This window comes from Alosa alosa, chromosome 12 (assembly GCF_017589495.1).
Source record: "Alosa alosa isolate M-15738 ecotype Scorff River chromosome 12, AALO_Geno_1.1, whole genome shotgun sequence".
Classification (NCBI taxonomy): domain Eukaryota; kingdom Metazoa; phylum Chordata; class Actinopteri; order Clupeiformes; family Clupeidae; genus Alosa; species Alosa alosa.
The window spans coordinates 35,164,299-35,182,920 of NC_063200.1; the positions used below are offsets into that span (position 1 = coordinate 35,164,299).

The 18,622-nt window shown below is 39.9% G+C and overlaps 1 protein-coding gene and 1 long non-coding RNA gene across 3 annotated transcripts in view; both read left to right on the forward strand.

The window, feature by feature from the left end:
• The first annotated feature begins 2,233 nt into the window (after nt 1-2,233).
• On the forward strand, nt 2,234-4,228 carry LOC125304859. The gene is made up of 3 exons (XR_007195286.1): nt 2,234-2,614; nt 3,316-3,375; nt 3,965-4,228. It is a non-coding gene; the product is annotated as an uncharacterized LOC125304859 (long non-coding RNA).
• An 8,171-nt stretch (nt 4,229-12,399) lies between these two features.
• The window catches only part of LOC125304164 (transcription factor TFIIIB component B'' homolog), a 102,444-nt gene continuing 96,221 nt past the window's right edge, over nt 12,400-18,622 (forward strand). For both annotated transcript variants that reach the window (XM_048258231.1, XM_048258232.1), the window contains exons 1-2: nt 12,400-12,509; nt 14,186-14,403. In XM_048258231.1, coding sequence (XP_048114188.1) covers nt 14,192-14,403 — 212 coding nt within the window. In that variant the 5' untranslated portion in view covers nt 12,400-12,509; nt 14,186-14,191. The remainder of the gene's footprint in view (nt 12,510-14,185; nt 14,404-18,622) is intronic.

The window sequence follows — 18,622 nt, forward strand, 5'->3', positions numbered from 1 at the left end:
CATTTATAGTAGCCTATGTTTAGGCCTACTTTGTTGGGAAAAAAAATTGGGTAGGCCTTATGAAGGAAAGACCTAGGCCTACAGCATAATGCTGTACGTTATGGTACAGTAGGCTACTGTACGTTTCCAATATGACCCAGGGTGATATGCTGATTTAGTCTACAAAACAGATGACTAAATAAAGCGTGATATGTCACGTAGGCTTAACATTTCTTTTAGGATAGGCTATGTTTTTGCTGAAAAAGTAGCCTAGTTCGCCGGTCATTATTCATTCATTCTGCATATCTTTGCTATCGTTTTCTTTCAGTAATGTCCAATGGCTTAAACATTGTCCTTTATTGTTTGCTTTAGGCCTACCTTTATATTCTAGCCTACATTATTCAACTCACGTACTGTCATCTGATCTTGGGCACTGCCAGTCAAAAAAAGCAAACAGGTGTGCGCTCTGCACCTCTTTACGCAACCCCGCCGCAACACTAAATATGAAGATGCCCTGCTTTCAGAGGATAACTCCCATCCCTTGGTTGTGTAGGCTATATATGATATAGTATATCTATAGCCTACACTGTATAGCTTACATTCAAATATTACCTTTCTGTTACGAAGCTGGGAATAGGCCTATGAGCGCAAATTAGGATGTAGTGGAGGCTAAACGCGAGTAAACGCAGTTTAAGAAATTTAAAAAATAGAGTTTAGGCCTACCCACCTCTTATTAGAGTTTATCCACCTTTATTCACTTTTAACATTCAAAACTGTATTATCCAATAGGCCTACTATCCTATAGGCCTATTCCCAATACTGCATAATAACCTCCACCATTATCAAACATGTTCTGAATGCCTTTTTTAAAAAATCTGATACCTGCATGGCGCAGTCCACCTCACCGAGACTGCAGAATTCATAGTTAACCCACCTCTTATTTTACCACTACCTCCCTGGCACAAATGTACTTTTCCTCTCCTAAACGAGGGCAATTGGACATTTTATGGTCAATATTAGATTGGTGAGAACACTAAATATACTAGATCACCTGTAAGAATGTTTCAATCATTTTATCGTAGGTCTTGGTGTTTTTAATAGATATTATGAAATAAGTAAGCTATACGTTTTTTCACTTTCTTAAGTGCTATAGTTCTCATTAGCAGTTTTATGCCAAACCATGAAACATGAAGCTGCGTCCAAAAACGTCTTTAAAAATCTTCTGATATTGATCATGCATAGGGCAAAGAAAGACATGAGATCGTTGGTCTTGGAATTTTGATACCTGCGTGAAGCTGGCCCCCCATGTTTTTCAAAAATGATTAAAAACACTGCTATTTGTTTGTGCTACGTTTGTGCCGGTTTGTGCCGTAAAAATGATCGTTTGTGCTTTTAAGGGTTTTAAGTAATTAAACTTTACATTTTCTGGCCAGTGATGTCACTCAGCCCCCTATACTTGTTCAAATTTCCCCAAAATAGTCTCAATCGTTTGTGCCGTTAAAAGTAACATTTGTGCTAGCCTAGGCTACTATGTTATAGTATATTCCACGTTATTTGTGACGTGTGACGTCATCCAGCCCCCCATCAATGTCCAAATCTTTCCAAAATGGTCTCAATCGTTTGTGCTAGGTTTGTGCTGATTTGTGCTGTCAAAAGATACATTTGTGCTACTATGTTTTCTAAGTTATTATGGTTTATTTATTACTCGCGTGACGTCACCAGCCCTAGCCTGACGAGCCAGACCCACATTAAAATGTAGGCAGCAAATGTAATTTGCTGCCGCTAAGGGATCAGATTCCAAAAATAATTCAGTGGAAATGCATGGATTCCAGCACTGGATTATTTTTGGAATCTGATCCATTATCATACCTGTTCATTCTTACTCGTTGCTCGACTTATCGTGACTAAATTCAAGATGGCTGCAAACGCTAAACTTCGTGAAGGTACTGTCTGTATAAATCGTCTTGGAAGTAAACTACCAGTGCTTTTTCAAAGTTCTCAATGTCTCGTTTTAAATGTCAGGGCCCTCGGAAGTCTACCAATGAAGTGTGGAGATACATTGAGCCTCGTAAATGGGTGTAAAACAGTGATTTATTTGCATGGCTAGCCCGATGCCGAAGCACCACTATTGAAAAAGCTGTTGGTAGCATCGGCTAACTAGCGCCAGATTTTGGAGTGCAGGGGACAAGCCGAGATGGGCTATGAGACATACGTTCACACTCGGTATCATGTTTCAATACACTTTAGGTCAATATCACACCGGAATCCTCCTTTAAATTTATAGGCAACACAGTTCAATGTAGGCAGTCCAGTTGACCAATAACATGGTTGTTTGAATTTGAAATGGAGTGGGCGGATCTGTGCAGCTTTCGAGCAAAACGTGGTGTGAGCAAACATTAACGTTATTTTATACAGTCTATGCTTGTAACTTTATTTGCAAGACAGATGGACTGTAGAGACCAGAAAATTCATACGTTTACGGTCCGTTTAAGGTTACAGGTTTGTCCAAATTAAAGATACCATAAATTCTAGTCATGCCAGAGACGTTGGTCCTACAGAGCCAGAAGGACTCGTCATATGAGATAACAAGGGCTGAAGCCAGTTGGATCTAAAGTGCCAAGTTATTCGTTATCAGGTGAGTCCCAAAGCATATTGTTAAATGATTCTGATGTAGCTTACTCTTTATGACCTTCGGTAGTCTTTGGAGAAGTTAAATTGATGGCTTAGCAATCTTTCAAGAGTTTGTTTTTATCCTTGCTAGTACAAGCTAGCAATGCCAGGTCGACCAGATCCCTATCAAGAAGAAAACTAACGTTACGCTTTGTGTTTGTGGGATTATTGACAAGCGTTGGCTAGCACTAACGTTAGACAAACTATGATGGAAGAAAGTGTGTTCTTTATTAAGCAACGTTTGCCTAAAGTTCACCAATGTTCTTTAATATTATAGTGTAGGCTAGACTAAGTTAACTCACAGAAAGGAGGATGGTGCTAGGCTAGTCACACTTCACATTCATTAGGCATGCAAATGACATTGTAGCTGTTTTTTTCTTTAATCGTGGAGACATCTTTTAAAATGAGTCTACAGGACAAATTACATGCATTTTATGAAGTGGAACGTTTTTTTCCACAATTGATATTAGAGGGGGAATTAAACCTGGTGTTCTACTAAGTTAGTGCTATGAAGCTTAGGCTACATGATTGATATTATGCCTTGGTTTATGCGATAGATTTAGATTTTTTTTAATTATTTGTGTTTGACTGAGCATTCAAGTTCATTTCATGGTAGTGTTTGTAATTTACCTAGTTTTAATCTGTAGCCTAACTATATTTTTACAGGTGTTCCTGGACAGTTTTGAAACCGAGATGTCTGAACGCCTCAAATAATCAGCAGTAAAGGTAAATATTCTTCATCCAGGACCTTGTCCCATTACTCTTAAAGCATAACTCAAGCCAAAATGCAACCTAGGGTCTTTTTGTGAATGTACCTGAGTCAAACTTTCGTTTGAAAGCATAATTAAGTCAGAAGCCACCATTAAGCTTGACTGTATTGTCGTTTCTGGGTCAAATGCCATTTTGAATGGGAGTAAGTAGGGGCAGAACTATTTTGATACATGATGATTTTTGATTCATGCATCAAAATAATAGGCTAGTGCCCCCTACGACTCCCATTTAAAATGCCATTTGACCCAAAACGATAATACTGATTGTATTGGAAACAAAGGAATCTAAGGTAATCAAATGCAGAAAACAGGGTGGTTGCACTCATATTGGTGCCAAAGTGCACAACGCTTTTTAAGGAAAGACTACCTGGCCAGGTCTACCCATACCAGGATGGCAAACAGATGGTGTCAATATCAATTTGACCCATAAAAGTAAATGGCAAATAGGTACAGATAATCTGTATTAATCTCATCATTGCCAATGGATTTCTGTGTAAAATATTGTTTATCTTGTAAAATGTTGTCCATCTTCTTTCTGTTCACAGACAACAGAGACAAATTCTCTAATACCAAGGTCAATGCATTTGACTGCTGTCCAGCCCCGGGTTGCCACCGAAAACTTTATGCATCTTGGACTGGAAGATGGTGTGCTAGTAAGGAAGCTAGCTACCACAGCCTTTGCCACCACATCTCAGTGTTGGGAGGGAAGTTCACTCACTGCACAACTCTACCAGCTGTACCTTTCCTCCTCAGCCATGATCCGTAACCACCATGGTTTTCTTTCTGGGCCAGAAGACTTTGCAAACAAATAAGCAATAAATGATCATGCATTACAAATTTGGCCATGTTAGACTGTTAAGTTGTTGGCTTGTAGGCTGGGTCTCCAGTAAACAATTTCAAGCTTAGAGGGCAAATTCTCTCACCTAGGAGGGTAAACAACTTTTGTTTTTTATGAAATCTGCATTTTTAATTGATGGTCTACCAATGAGGCTGTAGAGTATCGCGACACAATAGTGGCAAAAAGCACTTGCGCGATGAAACATGCATTCGGGTGTATTATATTATATATTATTTCACACACATAGATATTAAATGTGTGCGCACAAATTCTCTCTGCGCGTGCGCACTCAGAGGAAACTGCTCCCCAAGCATGGAAGAAAATGCTGCGAGCGAGGAGGAATCTGACCAGCGCTCCAAACAGCCACTCGAAAAATCTATGCATGTGAAATAATATAATACGCCCAAATGCATGTTTTATCGCGTTACCACATCCAACTTGAAAAGATATGCTCAAGAGATCCATAACTTTCAGAAAAATGTTTTACTTTTGTTATGGATGAATATTATGTTTTGTTTTCATTCATGTCAATAAAATGTTTTTCTCATGATCAGTAATTAATTACCGCCGCAAGCAGCTTAAGCCGGGCGGTCATATAGGTTTAGTCAGATTTTTTTTTTTTTTTTTTTTTTTTTTTCGCATGCCCAAATTTCCGTCAATGAGTCCCAGGACACTGAAAGACCGGGGTACACGAAACTTGGTGGGCATGTAACCCCACATGGATAGCATGGAACCATCGTTTTTCGTTTTGATCTGTAACCCCCCCGCTTGACTGGACCCCCCGAAAGGAGGGTAGGGCAGACACAGTTTTCTGTGAATATCTCAAAAAACCGTGGGGTTTAGGAGGACCATTTTTTTTTTGTATGTTGATCTCAAGGGGCCATGTCAACCCATTCCATAACCACTCATTTCATGTATAGCGCCACCTAGTTAAAAACACAAAAAGTAAAAATGAGGTGTTGTAATTGAAGGTATCTGTGACCTAACATAGTCAAAACTGCACGAAATTGGAAGTGTATGATCATTATGACACCCTCTGTATGCACGCCAAGTTTTGTGGAATTCCATTCATGGGGGGCCACACAATAAATTAATTTATGTTACTATACACCAACTGGCCTGTAGGTGGCCGGAGACAGTTTTCTGTGAATATCTCGAGAACCGTAGGGCCTAGGAGGTCCATCTTTTTTTTATGTATGTTGGTCTTAAGGGGCATGTCAACCCATCCCATTACCACTTATTTCATGTATAGCGCCACCTAGTTAAAAATTAAACAGCAAAAATTTGGTGTTTTCATCACAATATCTCTGGCTGACAAGGTCAAAACTGCACGAAATTAAAAGTGTAGGATCATTATGACACCCTCCGAATGCATGCCAAGTTTTGTGTACTTCCGTTCATGGGGGCCTTACAATAAAATAATTTATGTGTACATTTAGTGACGATACACCAACAAGGATTCGGGACACTGAAAGACCGGGGTAATTTAAACTTGGTGGGCATGTACCCCCCCACATGGATAGCATGGAACCGTCATTTTTCGTTTTGATCTGTAGCCCCCCGCTGGACTGGACCCCCAAAGGAGGGTAGGGCAGACCACAGTTCTCTGTGAATATCTTGAGAACTGTAGGGCCTAGGATGACCATTTTTTTCCGTATGTTTGCCTCCAGGGGTCATGTTAACCCATTTCATTGCACACATGTGCATAAACAGATTTCATTAACAGTAATCATAATTATGACACATACTCACACAGTAGACATACATGCATGCACATGCACAAAAACAGATACACACACACACACACCCACACACATAAACATAAACTTGTACATACACATGCACACAATTCAAGAATTTTTTCAACTTCCTGAATTTTTGGTCAATCATGAAATTTGGTGGGTATGTATAGACACGGAAAAATTTCATTTCGTCCCCGGGGACCACCACACAGTAGAACCCAAAAAAAACAATTTTTCCTAAATAACTACCTGAACCGTGGCACTGAGGATGAAGAATCTTTTATGGTATGTTGGTCTCAAGGGCCCACATCAACCTGGTTCATAATCACTCATTTGTGATTTGCACCCCATCCCGGTAAAAATGAAAATGCAATTTTATTCTGCTTTAATCGCCCTATCTTCAGTTAAGATGTTCAGAACTGCACCAAATGTTATGTGTATGATTGACCTGGCATTCTCTGGGGGTATGCCAAGTTTGAGTAGAATTTCATCCATGGGGGTCTAAAAAATTAGGTTATGTGTACATTTAGTGACTGTACACTCATTGGCCTGTAAATGGCGGTGCACACATATACACATGCACACACACAGGCACCCACATACTATCGGTGTTAGAACGGCCGATACATAATTACAAATTCAGTAGGATTAAAAGAAAGCCAAAATAAATATTCATCATCATCATCATGGCTGCATTTTCAGTATAAGTAGTCGTTTGTCCACTAGATGGCGCATCGTTGCAGTGAGACGTAATTTTGTTGGAAGTTAAAAGTGGGTTGGAAAAACAATGGACGCTTCCTACAAGGACTGTAATTTACCGCAGCTTAACATCTAATAAGGATAGGACGATGTTCACATGAAGTGTAATTCCCATTTCTTCTTGAAGCCGAAATAAATCTGAGGATGTTTATCGGACATGCTTGGTTTTTACTGCAGGTACGTTAATGTTGTAATATCAATAAGGACCTATAATGTTACCGTTAGCATTGGTTGAGTGATGGAGGCCCATTTGATTGATTGCATTTGTAGAAAACTATAAATGCGGTTATACCAAGCAAATTGATAGCAGCACTGTTTGTATCTTTCGACTGTCATTTATTGCATGTGCTACAAAATCATTCTGTGCAATGGAAGATTTACCAACGTTACACCGGTCTGATACAGTTTTGACTATACATGCGTGAGACTGAGACGCCTGTTTATTTTGTTTTAAGTGCGTGCAGGGTGTGAGAGGGGAATCGATGTTCTTTGATTCCAGCTTGGTAGTTGTAGTCTGTGAAATTAAAAGCGCGTGTGTGTGTGTGAAGTATCCAAACAATGACACCTTCATTTCATTATGGCTGCTTTAGCAACACACCTTAAGCTACTGTGTAGTGGGTCCCATTTAGAAGTGGCTACTTCATTTTGCTTTCCTTGACTCATGGAGCTGCGTGAATGTTATTACAACTTTGCCCACGATATGGCAGTTTAAGCACGCTTGATACTGTAAGGCGTAAGCCATTGGTTTCAAAGGAGATTTTATTTTGTGTCGCCAGCATAGCCTATTGACAATTTATGTTGTAAATAGGCCTACCTTATAATCCTACCTGTATCTTAGGGAAGCTAACAGCTTTCTATTAGGATCTAGTTTGTTAGTTACCGTTTTGTCATAACTCCCTGATGCATTTTTGCATTTAGAACAGCCAGAGCGTGTATATCTCAATCGAAAAATTAAACAATATCGGTGCCTATGGACTAGGCTGGGTGAACCCAGCCTGATCTGCCCGCTATTTATTTTTTGATTTCTTAAAAGATTGAGCTTGGTCTGATGAAAGCCAGACTAGCCATGGACCTCAGTTGCACAATGCAAGGGAACATGAATCAGCCTATATTTGCACGAACAATAACGGACAATAGCTCTTCAACTTTGGCCCGTTAAAATGTGTATGAACAGTCTAGCGACGCATTTCATCAAGGCCCATTTGGACATGTCAGTTATTTGCACCACTGGTTAGATGTAAAACAGCATTTCGTTTCAGACTACTGTTACTTAATTTGTGCATTGACAATAAAGTATTACATGAACTAAAGATGACTAAAATCTTATGTAGAAGAAGAAACATCCATCCAGCCAAAAATGACCTTTGTTTTTGATAGCTGTTGAAAACGGCATGGAACTGACAGAGATGTTTTTGTTTATAAATACATACATACATACATACATACATACATACATACATACATACATAAATAACATTATGCTGATACCTTTTGCTTTTCCCAAATACAATGTAGCCTACAGGTGTAAGTGACCTTTCATCAATCCAGTTGCAATGGATGAACTGTGATGAACTGCACTACTTGTGATTGTTTAGAGATTTTAAAGGTTTTTATAACAATGCTACATCTTCTTTGGCTATTCTACAATCTATTCACCTTTTCAGCACCAGTAGGCTACTTTCTGTGCAGCCGCACACACACACACAGGCATGCCAAACAAGCATACACAACAGTTTCAAGAGTGGGGGATGGAGTAAAATATGGATACAAATTGAAGTGTGATTTATTTTCGCGGAACGGATGTCCAGGACTGAGCGGCGGTCATATTTTGTACCGCTATGCGGTACATCTAGTTTGTCATGTAACAGAATAGGTAGGAGAGTACTAATAGTACAATTTTAAATCACACTAATATTATACTTAAATTGTATGCCTTTATAATGCTTAAAGTATCTTAAGACTATACTTTTATTAACATTACTGCAAACTTTCAAGGCACTTATTGTAGTCAGGAAGTACATTTGAAGTTAATTTAAAATATTACAGAACCATGCCAAATGAATAGAAATGAGGAGGATAAGAGTGTATTCAAAATACACTACTACACTATTATTAGTTATACTGTAATGCCTTTTAAGTACATTTCCAATACACTTGGGATGTTACAAAATTGTACTGCGACTGTGTTTCGAATGCTCATAAAATCTCTTTTTGTATAATGTACTTAAGAACACTTAAAGTTTGAAAAAAGTTGTTCCATTTTAGCACACTAATTACACTCAAAGTATACTCAAGTTGGTATTAAGTTGAACTTAATACATAATTCAATACACTTAATTACACTTGGATTTGACAAAAAAGTACAAAAAGTACACTTTCAAAAGTATACTTTTAATAGTTTTTTTTCCTGGGAAGCTGTATCGTGCTGATCTTAACCGAGAAAAGAAAAGATGTGCTACTATTTACGTGGCTGTTTGTGCTGCCAAGGATTCTATAGTACACCAGTTGCTTGTGCATAACGTCAGAATTACTGCAACCACTACCAGAATAAACCTGCTGGCCATTAGTCGGCAGCTGTGGAGAAACACCACTCCATTCTCCGGCCAGTAGCGTCTGCAGGTGTGCACAGCAGTGTGCGTAGGCCTACTATCAGGCAGCTATGGAGTAGGCTACGAGAGACTTACGAGAAATAATTTCCCCTGTGTGTGTGTATATTCACTCCAAGTTGGCCTACCATAACTCATCACTGCACTGTAGCCCATACTCTCTAAAATAAACAAATGTATTTCTTCAATAATTTTATGCATCAGAATTACAGTGGATTGTGCACACAAGCAGCACATAGGCTACTTGTTGCTGACCCAAGTCTCCAAGGCCACCGTGGATATGAAACTTTGCAAACAGCAAAAACAGAAAGGAAGGAGGCAGCAAAGCTATAGAGTTATTTCAGATGGGCAAGAAGGTAGGCTAAATTGGTATGTTTGTCAAAATAATGTTTAAACATTAAAGTCATACGACAGTAAACTAAAACTAAAGGTACATTTGTAGCCTTTTTAGCACTTAAAGTTGACTAAATTAATAGGCTACTCTTTAGCTATGAACCCAAGAAACAGCTTCCTTACACTTATGTTTTCTCAGATCAGGAAAAACATTTGGTAGGCTACTGTTTGGGACGATTTGGCCAGTGTGTGTGGACTGATGTCATGCACATAGCAGATAGAACTTGGTAATGTAAAAATATAGTTACAGAAAATACATTGATGGGGCTGGGTGTCACGTGTAATAGGCTAAACATAGGAACATAGTAAGAAATGTCGGCACAATCAGCACAAACGATTGGGTATAGGCCATTGATGGAGGGGCTGGGTGATGTCAAGCATAAGCTACAACTGCTGGACAAGGCCACTGGACAATTTACATAGAAGCCTAAATGGCACAAATCAGCACATAAATGATCGCGGCTGTTTTGAGGAGATTTGGACACTGAGGAGGGCCTGAATGACGTCACACATCTAACAAAGCGTGTTAACTTAAAAAACATAGCTGCACAAATGTTATTCTTAACGGCACAAATCAGCACAAACATAGCACAAACGATTGAGACCATTTTGGTGAGTTCTGGACATTGATGGGGGGCTGGTGACGTCACGCGAGTAATAAATAAACCATAATAACTTAGAAAACATAGTAGCACAAATGGATCTTTTGATGGCACAAATCAGCACAAACCTAGCACAAACGATTTAGACCATTTTGGAAAGATTTGGACATTGATGGGGGGCTGGATGACGTCACACGTGTAACAAATAACATGGAATATCTTAAAAAACATAGTAGCACAAATGTTACTTTTAACGGCACAAATGAGCACAAACATAGCACAAACGATTGAGACTATTTTGGGGAAATTTGAACAAGTATGGGGGGCTGAGTGACGTCACTGGCCAGAAAATGTAAAGTTTAATTACTTAAAACCCTTAACAGCACAAACGATCATTTTTACGGCACAAACCGGCACAAACATAGCACAAACGAATAGCAGTGTTTTTAATCATTTTTGAATAACATGGGGGGCCAGCTTCACGCAGGTGATGGCTCACAAAATCCTGGCTCTGGGCCAAAATGCGAGGGGTGGGCCTGACGTGAGCTGTTATTGGATCAGTCGACATATGGAAATGTAACCAGTGGGCCGCTGATTGTCCTTCCTTTGGGCCGATCGTTGGCCAAAATTATTCAATTATATATAGCCTATAGCCTATTCTATCGGCCCAAAAGGTGCGCAGTCCCGGCGGCATGGGGGGGCTTTGGGGGGCCAGGCCCGTCCTGGAAGTCATCTGTGCCCGCCCTGGACGAGCTTGGCTGCTCCAACCAACCCTAATCCCATAGATTGATTTTGAACACTTATTAAATGTAGGCCTATATTATACGTTTGTCAATCTAGCAAGTAGCAAATAAAACTTGTAAAATCTGTATTATTCCGTAGCTAATCAATCAGGAACATTAGGTAAGCCCATCACCTAAATGACGAAACGCTACTTAAAATTAGTTTCCACAAAAACCGTGTCCTGCACAAATTCCCTTTCAGGACACAAAGGAAGCCTCATGTGTCAGGTACAAATGGAGGGACCTTGATCTGCTTGAATCCAGTCAGTTAGAAGGATGTGGGCTGTCAAATGCACCTTGCGCAAATGTGACAACCATTCCCATCACAGGGTAGGTTGTCACACGCTATGGGATTAGTTTTCCCAATGTTATTCCAATGGGATAAAAATGAAAAATGGGTACATTCTTAAAAAAATGTAAAAAGTTTAATTTCATTGAAATGCAAAACTACATACATCATATGCGTTGAGAACATGAACAGGAAACATCAAGTATGTTCTTTTCATTAGTATTTTATGATTTAAGTTGGTTTTTAGACTACTTAGATTAAATTCCTATTGAAACCAAGGTAATGATGATATAATGAAATACTGAAGAGTCCATAGGCCAACATGTGACAACCCCCACAAAAAATGTGACAACCAACCCCAACTGACATTGCTAGCTGCTAGCTCTTTTGATGGCCAGCAGCCACATGTTTTAGCGTAGCTATGAAAGGTAACTGAATTGTAGCTCTCTCTCTATACTTTTAAATGGTACTAATTTTATTGTCAACCCATTGTGTAATGAGTTAGAAGAAAAAGACTGAAAGTCTCAAAATTTACTTTTAAACATGAAAAACAGTTAACAGTTGTCTCACATCAAGGTATCTTTCATTTTAAATTCCAACATAGATGGCCTCTGACACTAATTCTGATCAATTTCATTTCAGGTTTTGACCAGTGCCCTTGAGTGGCTGAGATCTAACACATGTGACAACTTACCCGTGTGACATCTAACCCCGCTCTCCCCTACTCTTTGATAACATCAATTAAAAAAATAAAAATAAATAAAGTTAATCTCGAACAAGCCTGTCTACTTTTTTCCACAGAAGGGGCAGGATATGTGTAGACAACAGATTGGTGTTACAAACTAACCCCATGCATTTTTATGGAAGAGGTGTTTTTGAGTGCTGTGTCTCATTAGAAAGTCTCTGATGACAGCAGTAAGACATTTTACTTCTATTTTGGCGGATTTTTTACTGACCGGAAGTCTTATTGTCGCTAACGGAACTATTCTATTTACACGAGTTTAACTCACAGGATATCGGGTTGGCGTGTGGACACGAGCTCATCTTTATTGTAACTATTATTATTTGCCAATACCAGGGTAAGTTGACGTTCCTATTACTGTTATTCTTAGTAGTATATGCATCGACGAATGGATTGACCCAGAATGATCTTGTAATACCTTGCAACCTATTTTGAACCTAGCTACTAGCGTGCTAACTTATTCATTATTGTCGGTTTAATTTTTAACTTACTCTAGCTTCTATTGGATTGTCTTATACAGACAACAAGAAGGCGTCTATTAATCCTAATATTAGACAGTGTACCTGTCTTGTCGACACAGGTAAACTAGCAGAACATTGCAGGATAATCCTTACCTAGCCTTGCCGGTTTGATCAAAAAGTGTTGTGAGACTGCCGATATTATTCTTAAGCATCCAGAATTTGTGCGTGAATAGTAATGCATTTTGTCAGGGCTGGGCTCCATTTTAAAATCACCAGACCCTTCACATTTTGATTAAAGGTGCTCTAAACGATGTTGGATAACGTCACTTCTGTTGACGTACAAACAAAAGAGAGCCAGCTTTCTACTCCCTCCGTGTAGAGATGGGTCGGTCGCGAACGAATCAGTTTGATCGAACGTGTCTTTAATCCCATATCGGTCACAATGACTTCATTTTTTCCCCAGAAGTGTTTCTGTTGCATTTAGGAAAGGAATTACACTTCAGAATAACAAACCAGGTTGTCTTGATTAAAATGTATCATATGCAGATGCTACCCAACTCCTGGTTCAGGCAATAGTCATCTCACGACTTGACTACTGCAACGCCCTCCTGACAGGTCTCCCAGCCTGCACAGTGAAACCCCTTCAGATGATCCAGAACGCTGCGGCGTGCCTGGTCTACAACCAACCTAAAAGGGCACATGTTACCCCGCTGCCTACACATGGCTACCTATGGTGGCCCGCATCAAATTCAAGGCTCTAACGCTTGCCTACAAAGTAGTCTCCGGTTCCCTCCTACTTCAATGCCCTTATACAGACATACGCTACCTCCAGACTGTTGTGCTCCTCAGACGAACAACGTTTAGCTCTGCCACCGGTACGCTCAGGCCAATCCAAACTTTTCTAATCTGTTGTCCCTCTTTGGTGGAACGCACTGCCAGGTCCTACAAGGGCAGGGACATTCCTCTCCATTTTCAAAAAACTCCTGAAGACCCAGCTCTTCAGAGAACATCTCCTCTCATAGCACTACTTACAACCAGTCTTGCTGATCCTAGCACTAACCACCTGTCTTGAACTGACACTCAACTGTTTAAAAACAGCACTCACTGATGCACTTATTCTTACTGTACTCTACCTTTTTTAAATTGTCCTAGAATTGTTGAGAGAATTGCTTTAAGACTTAAACTGTTTACCACGTTGTTAGTTGCTTTGGTTAAAATGTGTCAGCCAAATGTAATGTAATGTAATGTATCAATGTCATGTGACTAGTGTGAATGGTGAAATGACAAGATCAGTTCACATCTTGTTTGCCCCTCTGGAGGTAAAATTACCCCTCAAACTTAAATTAAAGTAAATAAACTACCTAAATTGACCTTATGACTTCTAGTGGCCCCCATTGACAAAAATTTCAGGAAATGTGGAAGTGATATTGCATGTCAAATTTCATGAACTTTGAACTTAGTGAAGCACGATTGCTGGTACCTTTAAATGTTTTTCTTTGTAAAGAAGACCAATAATCATTTTGCTGATTGAAGTTATTTCCCCACCCTGTAGATTACAATGATTCGCAGATCCAGGATCAGTGTACGGCCGAATGTGCGGCCTGGAAACCGATCGACAACTACTTCTCAGGACACATCCCAGAAGAATCAAGACTTTTCTTCACAGTCTTCTGTGAGCTTAGAACTGACTGAAACAGCACAAGAACAGCCTTTGTTTACTGAAGCAGGCAAGAGTTACACAGAGAAGCCTGAGACAGCTGCCTCTTGCCAGTGAGTCAATGCATTTGAAAATAACATTGATTAAATGATGTGTGAAGGTTCCTAGGTCATGTCATGTGCTGTGTACATCATAAATTCAGTTAAAATTCCTTTAAAACTCTGGTACTTGGTACTAATTCCACAATTGCATTGATGGTACCTTTCTACAGTGTTTCCGCTAGATTTTTTTTAACAGTGGCGGCAGCGCCCCCCCAGAAAAAAAAGGTTAGTATGAAAAAACTGGTTGGGAGTCTCTCCCGGTATGTTTTTTTTTTTAAATTCTAGTTGCTAATCACAACATTTAGCCTAATGTGACTTGAGAGGGACAGGATTCAGAAACTAAGACAGGCCCATCTTCTGTCTGACTCATGTCACGTAGCGCAACATTGACCCTCCCGCTGGATGCTGCGTAGTGCAGCATGCTTTTTATTTCATGTTTCTAGGTGCTACAGAGGCTTAGATATTAAATTTTGGTAGACATTGACAATTTTTAGTATGTTTTCAGAAAACCCTCAGGAAATAAGGTTATTTAGTCTAGAATGCCATAGGATTGTATAGGCGTTTTTAGCAGGCATTTTAGGAGTAAATGGGTTAAACCACATTGTCGCTTGAACCGGTAGTTCATATGTTGACAATGGAGAAACGCTTAGCTTACTTCGTTTATGACAGAAATTAAGTTTTGTGCCAACACGTTGTAAAAACACAACCCACAACACTGCCTTTATTTGGTGCAAATCTCCTTTACTTTATAGTCCGCGATTCACATTAGGCCTACTAGGCCATCACCGCAAGTGCATACAAAATGTTTTGCAATTTACCTTCATTACTACCAGCAGTCGTTGCTTTTTTACTGCGTCGATTCGCAATTGAATGTGCATCTAATGTACCAACGGTGTCTTGGCCGAGACATCCTCTCCAGTTTCATTTTTGCTGTTGTTGCGAGCGAGCTTAGGCCTATAGACTACGATATGGGAAATACTTTATACGATCGGCTACAGAAATTAATGGGTTTTCCTTGGCCTGTGCTACACCTTTCCACCAAGTTGTGCGAAAATTGTAGTTTTTGCGATGTTGACAAACATGCGTAGCACATGGAAGCTCTTGATAGCGCATGCCACTGCGTCTATAAAACAATATATTTATGGAATAAAACTAAACAGGTACCTCGGATTAGCATTGCTGTTTATTCTTAAACTGCAATTTTCAGCAGCCAGCGGAGGGCATTTAGCCTACTATGCTTCCGGACAATATTTTGCGTCTCCCCTAATTCTGAAGCAGTGGCACCGCTAAATGAAGAGGAAACACTGAGAAGAAAGTTAATGCTTTAAATAGGCTACATCAATACAATATATATATATAATATGTGAACTGAAACTGGACGGGCCATAATAACCTCTGACTAGTTTTAGGCTAGGCTACTTATTGTTAAATTGCAAAGTGAGCGGCAGCCTGCAGGGGAGGATACGTCGCAGGATTATTTAAAAAGCAAATGTGCGTCTGCCCTGATTCTGATACCGTGGCGGTATTAATTAAACCGTGGGGGGCCTTGCTGAAATAAATGTAAAGGAAACATTTTTTCTGTGTGTCATCAGCCTGTTTCTGTTTATGCCTTTCCTGGGGGACCCATCAGATGAATGTAATGATACTTGGAAATATTACATTCAGATTCAGTTTCAGTTATTCACATATATATTTATTCACATATAAAAAGGGACAAATTTAGGTTTTGCCCCAATCTTGACCTGCAGCAGCTTGATACCAAATAAGAACAGTAAAAACAGAGTGTGTCTCCTAAATAAGTGTGAACAATAAATTACTTAAAGATGGGGCAGGAGATCCTGGGAATCGCAGCCAGAAAAGAGGGATTGAATGTTTTAACACTCTGTAAAGCACCATTTCAATTCAATTTCAATTTAATTTCACTTGGAGCGCCAAAACATTACACATGTCTCATGGCGCTTTACAGAATGTTAGACAATCAGAGAAAAGAAAAGAAGGCCCATGGGTAACAGGGGCGAGGAAAAACTTCCTAGAATTGGAGAGGCATATAGGAAGAAACCTCGAGCAGATCCACGACTCAAGGGCCTGACTCATCTGCCTAGGGTACATGTATACAGAACAGTAAGGTCTGTATACATGATAAATGCATAAGTTAGTCAGTAGAAAATAGAACATGGTGTTTAAAGCCACCTGAAGTGTATGTTACAAGAGGTAACATACCTCATAAGGCTCTTCAGGCCCTCCACAGAGCACCCCATCTGGCCCTATTCCTAGATGATTTAGTTATTGTTTTCTTGAATGGTGGTGTGAATGTTGGACATCTAGCATGAGGAGCATTAAAACGTGAGGTGTACAGAGTGGAGCTGGCCCTGGCAGTCACAGGGGAAGAGGAGGGCTGTGGAGATGTGGTGGCAGAAAGGTCCCTCTGGGTGCATATCCTCCCTCTGAGTAGACACCCCCCTCCAGCTCATCCACCCAACCACCCCGCAAGGGAGCCAGTCTTAAGCCTCTGGAGGCCAGAGCAGCACAGAGGGAAACTGCAGGTTGACGGGAAACCATTTAGGGGAGGAGACATAGAGGATTTTGGATAGTAGTTTTTTGAGGATGGAGTATTGACTAGCTGTGAGATATGTGTGGCGAGTTCTAAGTTGACCGTTGGAGTGTTGGTGGTTGATTTGATAGCTGATTTAATTGCTGATTTAATCTGTAGGTATTGTAGGAAGTTTTTGTCGGTGATGCAAAATTTCTGGACCACGTCCGCTTATGTGGAGAAGTTGCCATTGAAAAAAACATGTTGCAAATGAGTAATGCCTCTATCTTTCCAGTTGCGGAAGTTAATTGTTTTATTGTTGCAAGTGAAATCGGGGTTAATCCAAATTGGAGTGAGTTTCGAAAGAGAAAGCTTTGTGTTAGTAATGTTTTGGAATTTCCACCAGGCTGTCAGCCTTTAGCTAATTGTGGGCGCTTTGAAACAGGGGTGTTCTTTAATTGTCGGGGTAAGGAAGGGCAGGTCTTAGATCTGGAGATCTGGGGTGAGTCCATCACATTGAAGATGATTTGCCAAACAGTATAAAGTGAAATTTGGTGCCTCTAATCTTCCTAGGTTCTTTGGTTTTTGAAGGGTGGATAATTTTATTCTTGGAGTCTTGTTTTTCCAGTAGAATTGTGTGATTGCTGAGTCTAGAGATTTGAACCAGGAAGTGGTTGGTTGTATTGGGGCCATTGAGAGGAGGTAGTTTACTTTGGGTAATGTTGTCATTTTGATAGTGGATCCATCCTGCCCATAATGGAAAGTGGTAGGTTTGTCCAGCGATGGAGGTCTTCCTGAATTGATTTCAGAAGGGGGGGAGGGGGGAGTGAAGTTTAATGTAAATAGATCTGACAGCCAGAGGGAAACTCTTATACCCAAGTAGGTGGATGTGGTCACAGTATAGGGGTATAGGTAGTGTGGTGGCTGCTGTATCCCAACTTTTGGGTTGTAATGGGAGAACAGATGATTTATACCAATTTATCGAGTATTCCTATATATATATATATATATATATATATATATATATATATATATATACCGTAAAACTTCAAATAATCGCCAAGTCCCTAAGAGACGCCTGTCTCTTTTAAACGCCTGGCGTGGCTACAGGTTTGGGTTAAAGGCCAGTCTCCAGTAGAGGCCTGGTCTGTTTTTTTAGTTTCGGGTTGTATTTAATCTTCTAAAACCCGTCAGATCGTCTGTTTAAAGATTAAGAATGACACTTTAAACCGTTACAGAAAGGAGGTTACAGCAGTGTGAATTAGATGTTGCACGTCGTTACAAGCCGTCGCAAAAGCATTCACATGTCTGGTCACAGTTGCAAGGTTTTAGAATGTTGCATGAAGTTGCTGCTCATCTCGTTCTTGAATCTTGGGTGTGATTTGGGCTTAAGTATAGAGCAGACTGCGCGACGTTATGATTAGATGGCATTAAAAGACTGCGGTGGGGAAAAGCTAGAGTTCCAAATTGTATAACTTTTTTCCAATATGAACTATGCCTATATGTCCGACTTCGTCATCGTTCAATTCATCCCTTGTGTGTAAAATTTGCGGATAGGCCGATGGTAAGCTTGTTTTAATGCTGGCAACAAATCCAGAACGGTTCGTGAACGTTATTCTTTATTCTAAATGCCATGGCGATAAAGAGAAAGAAGTCTTGAAATAGGTTAATGAAGTCTGAAATAGGTTAATGATGTAAAGT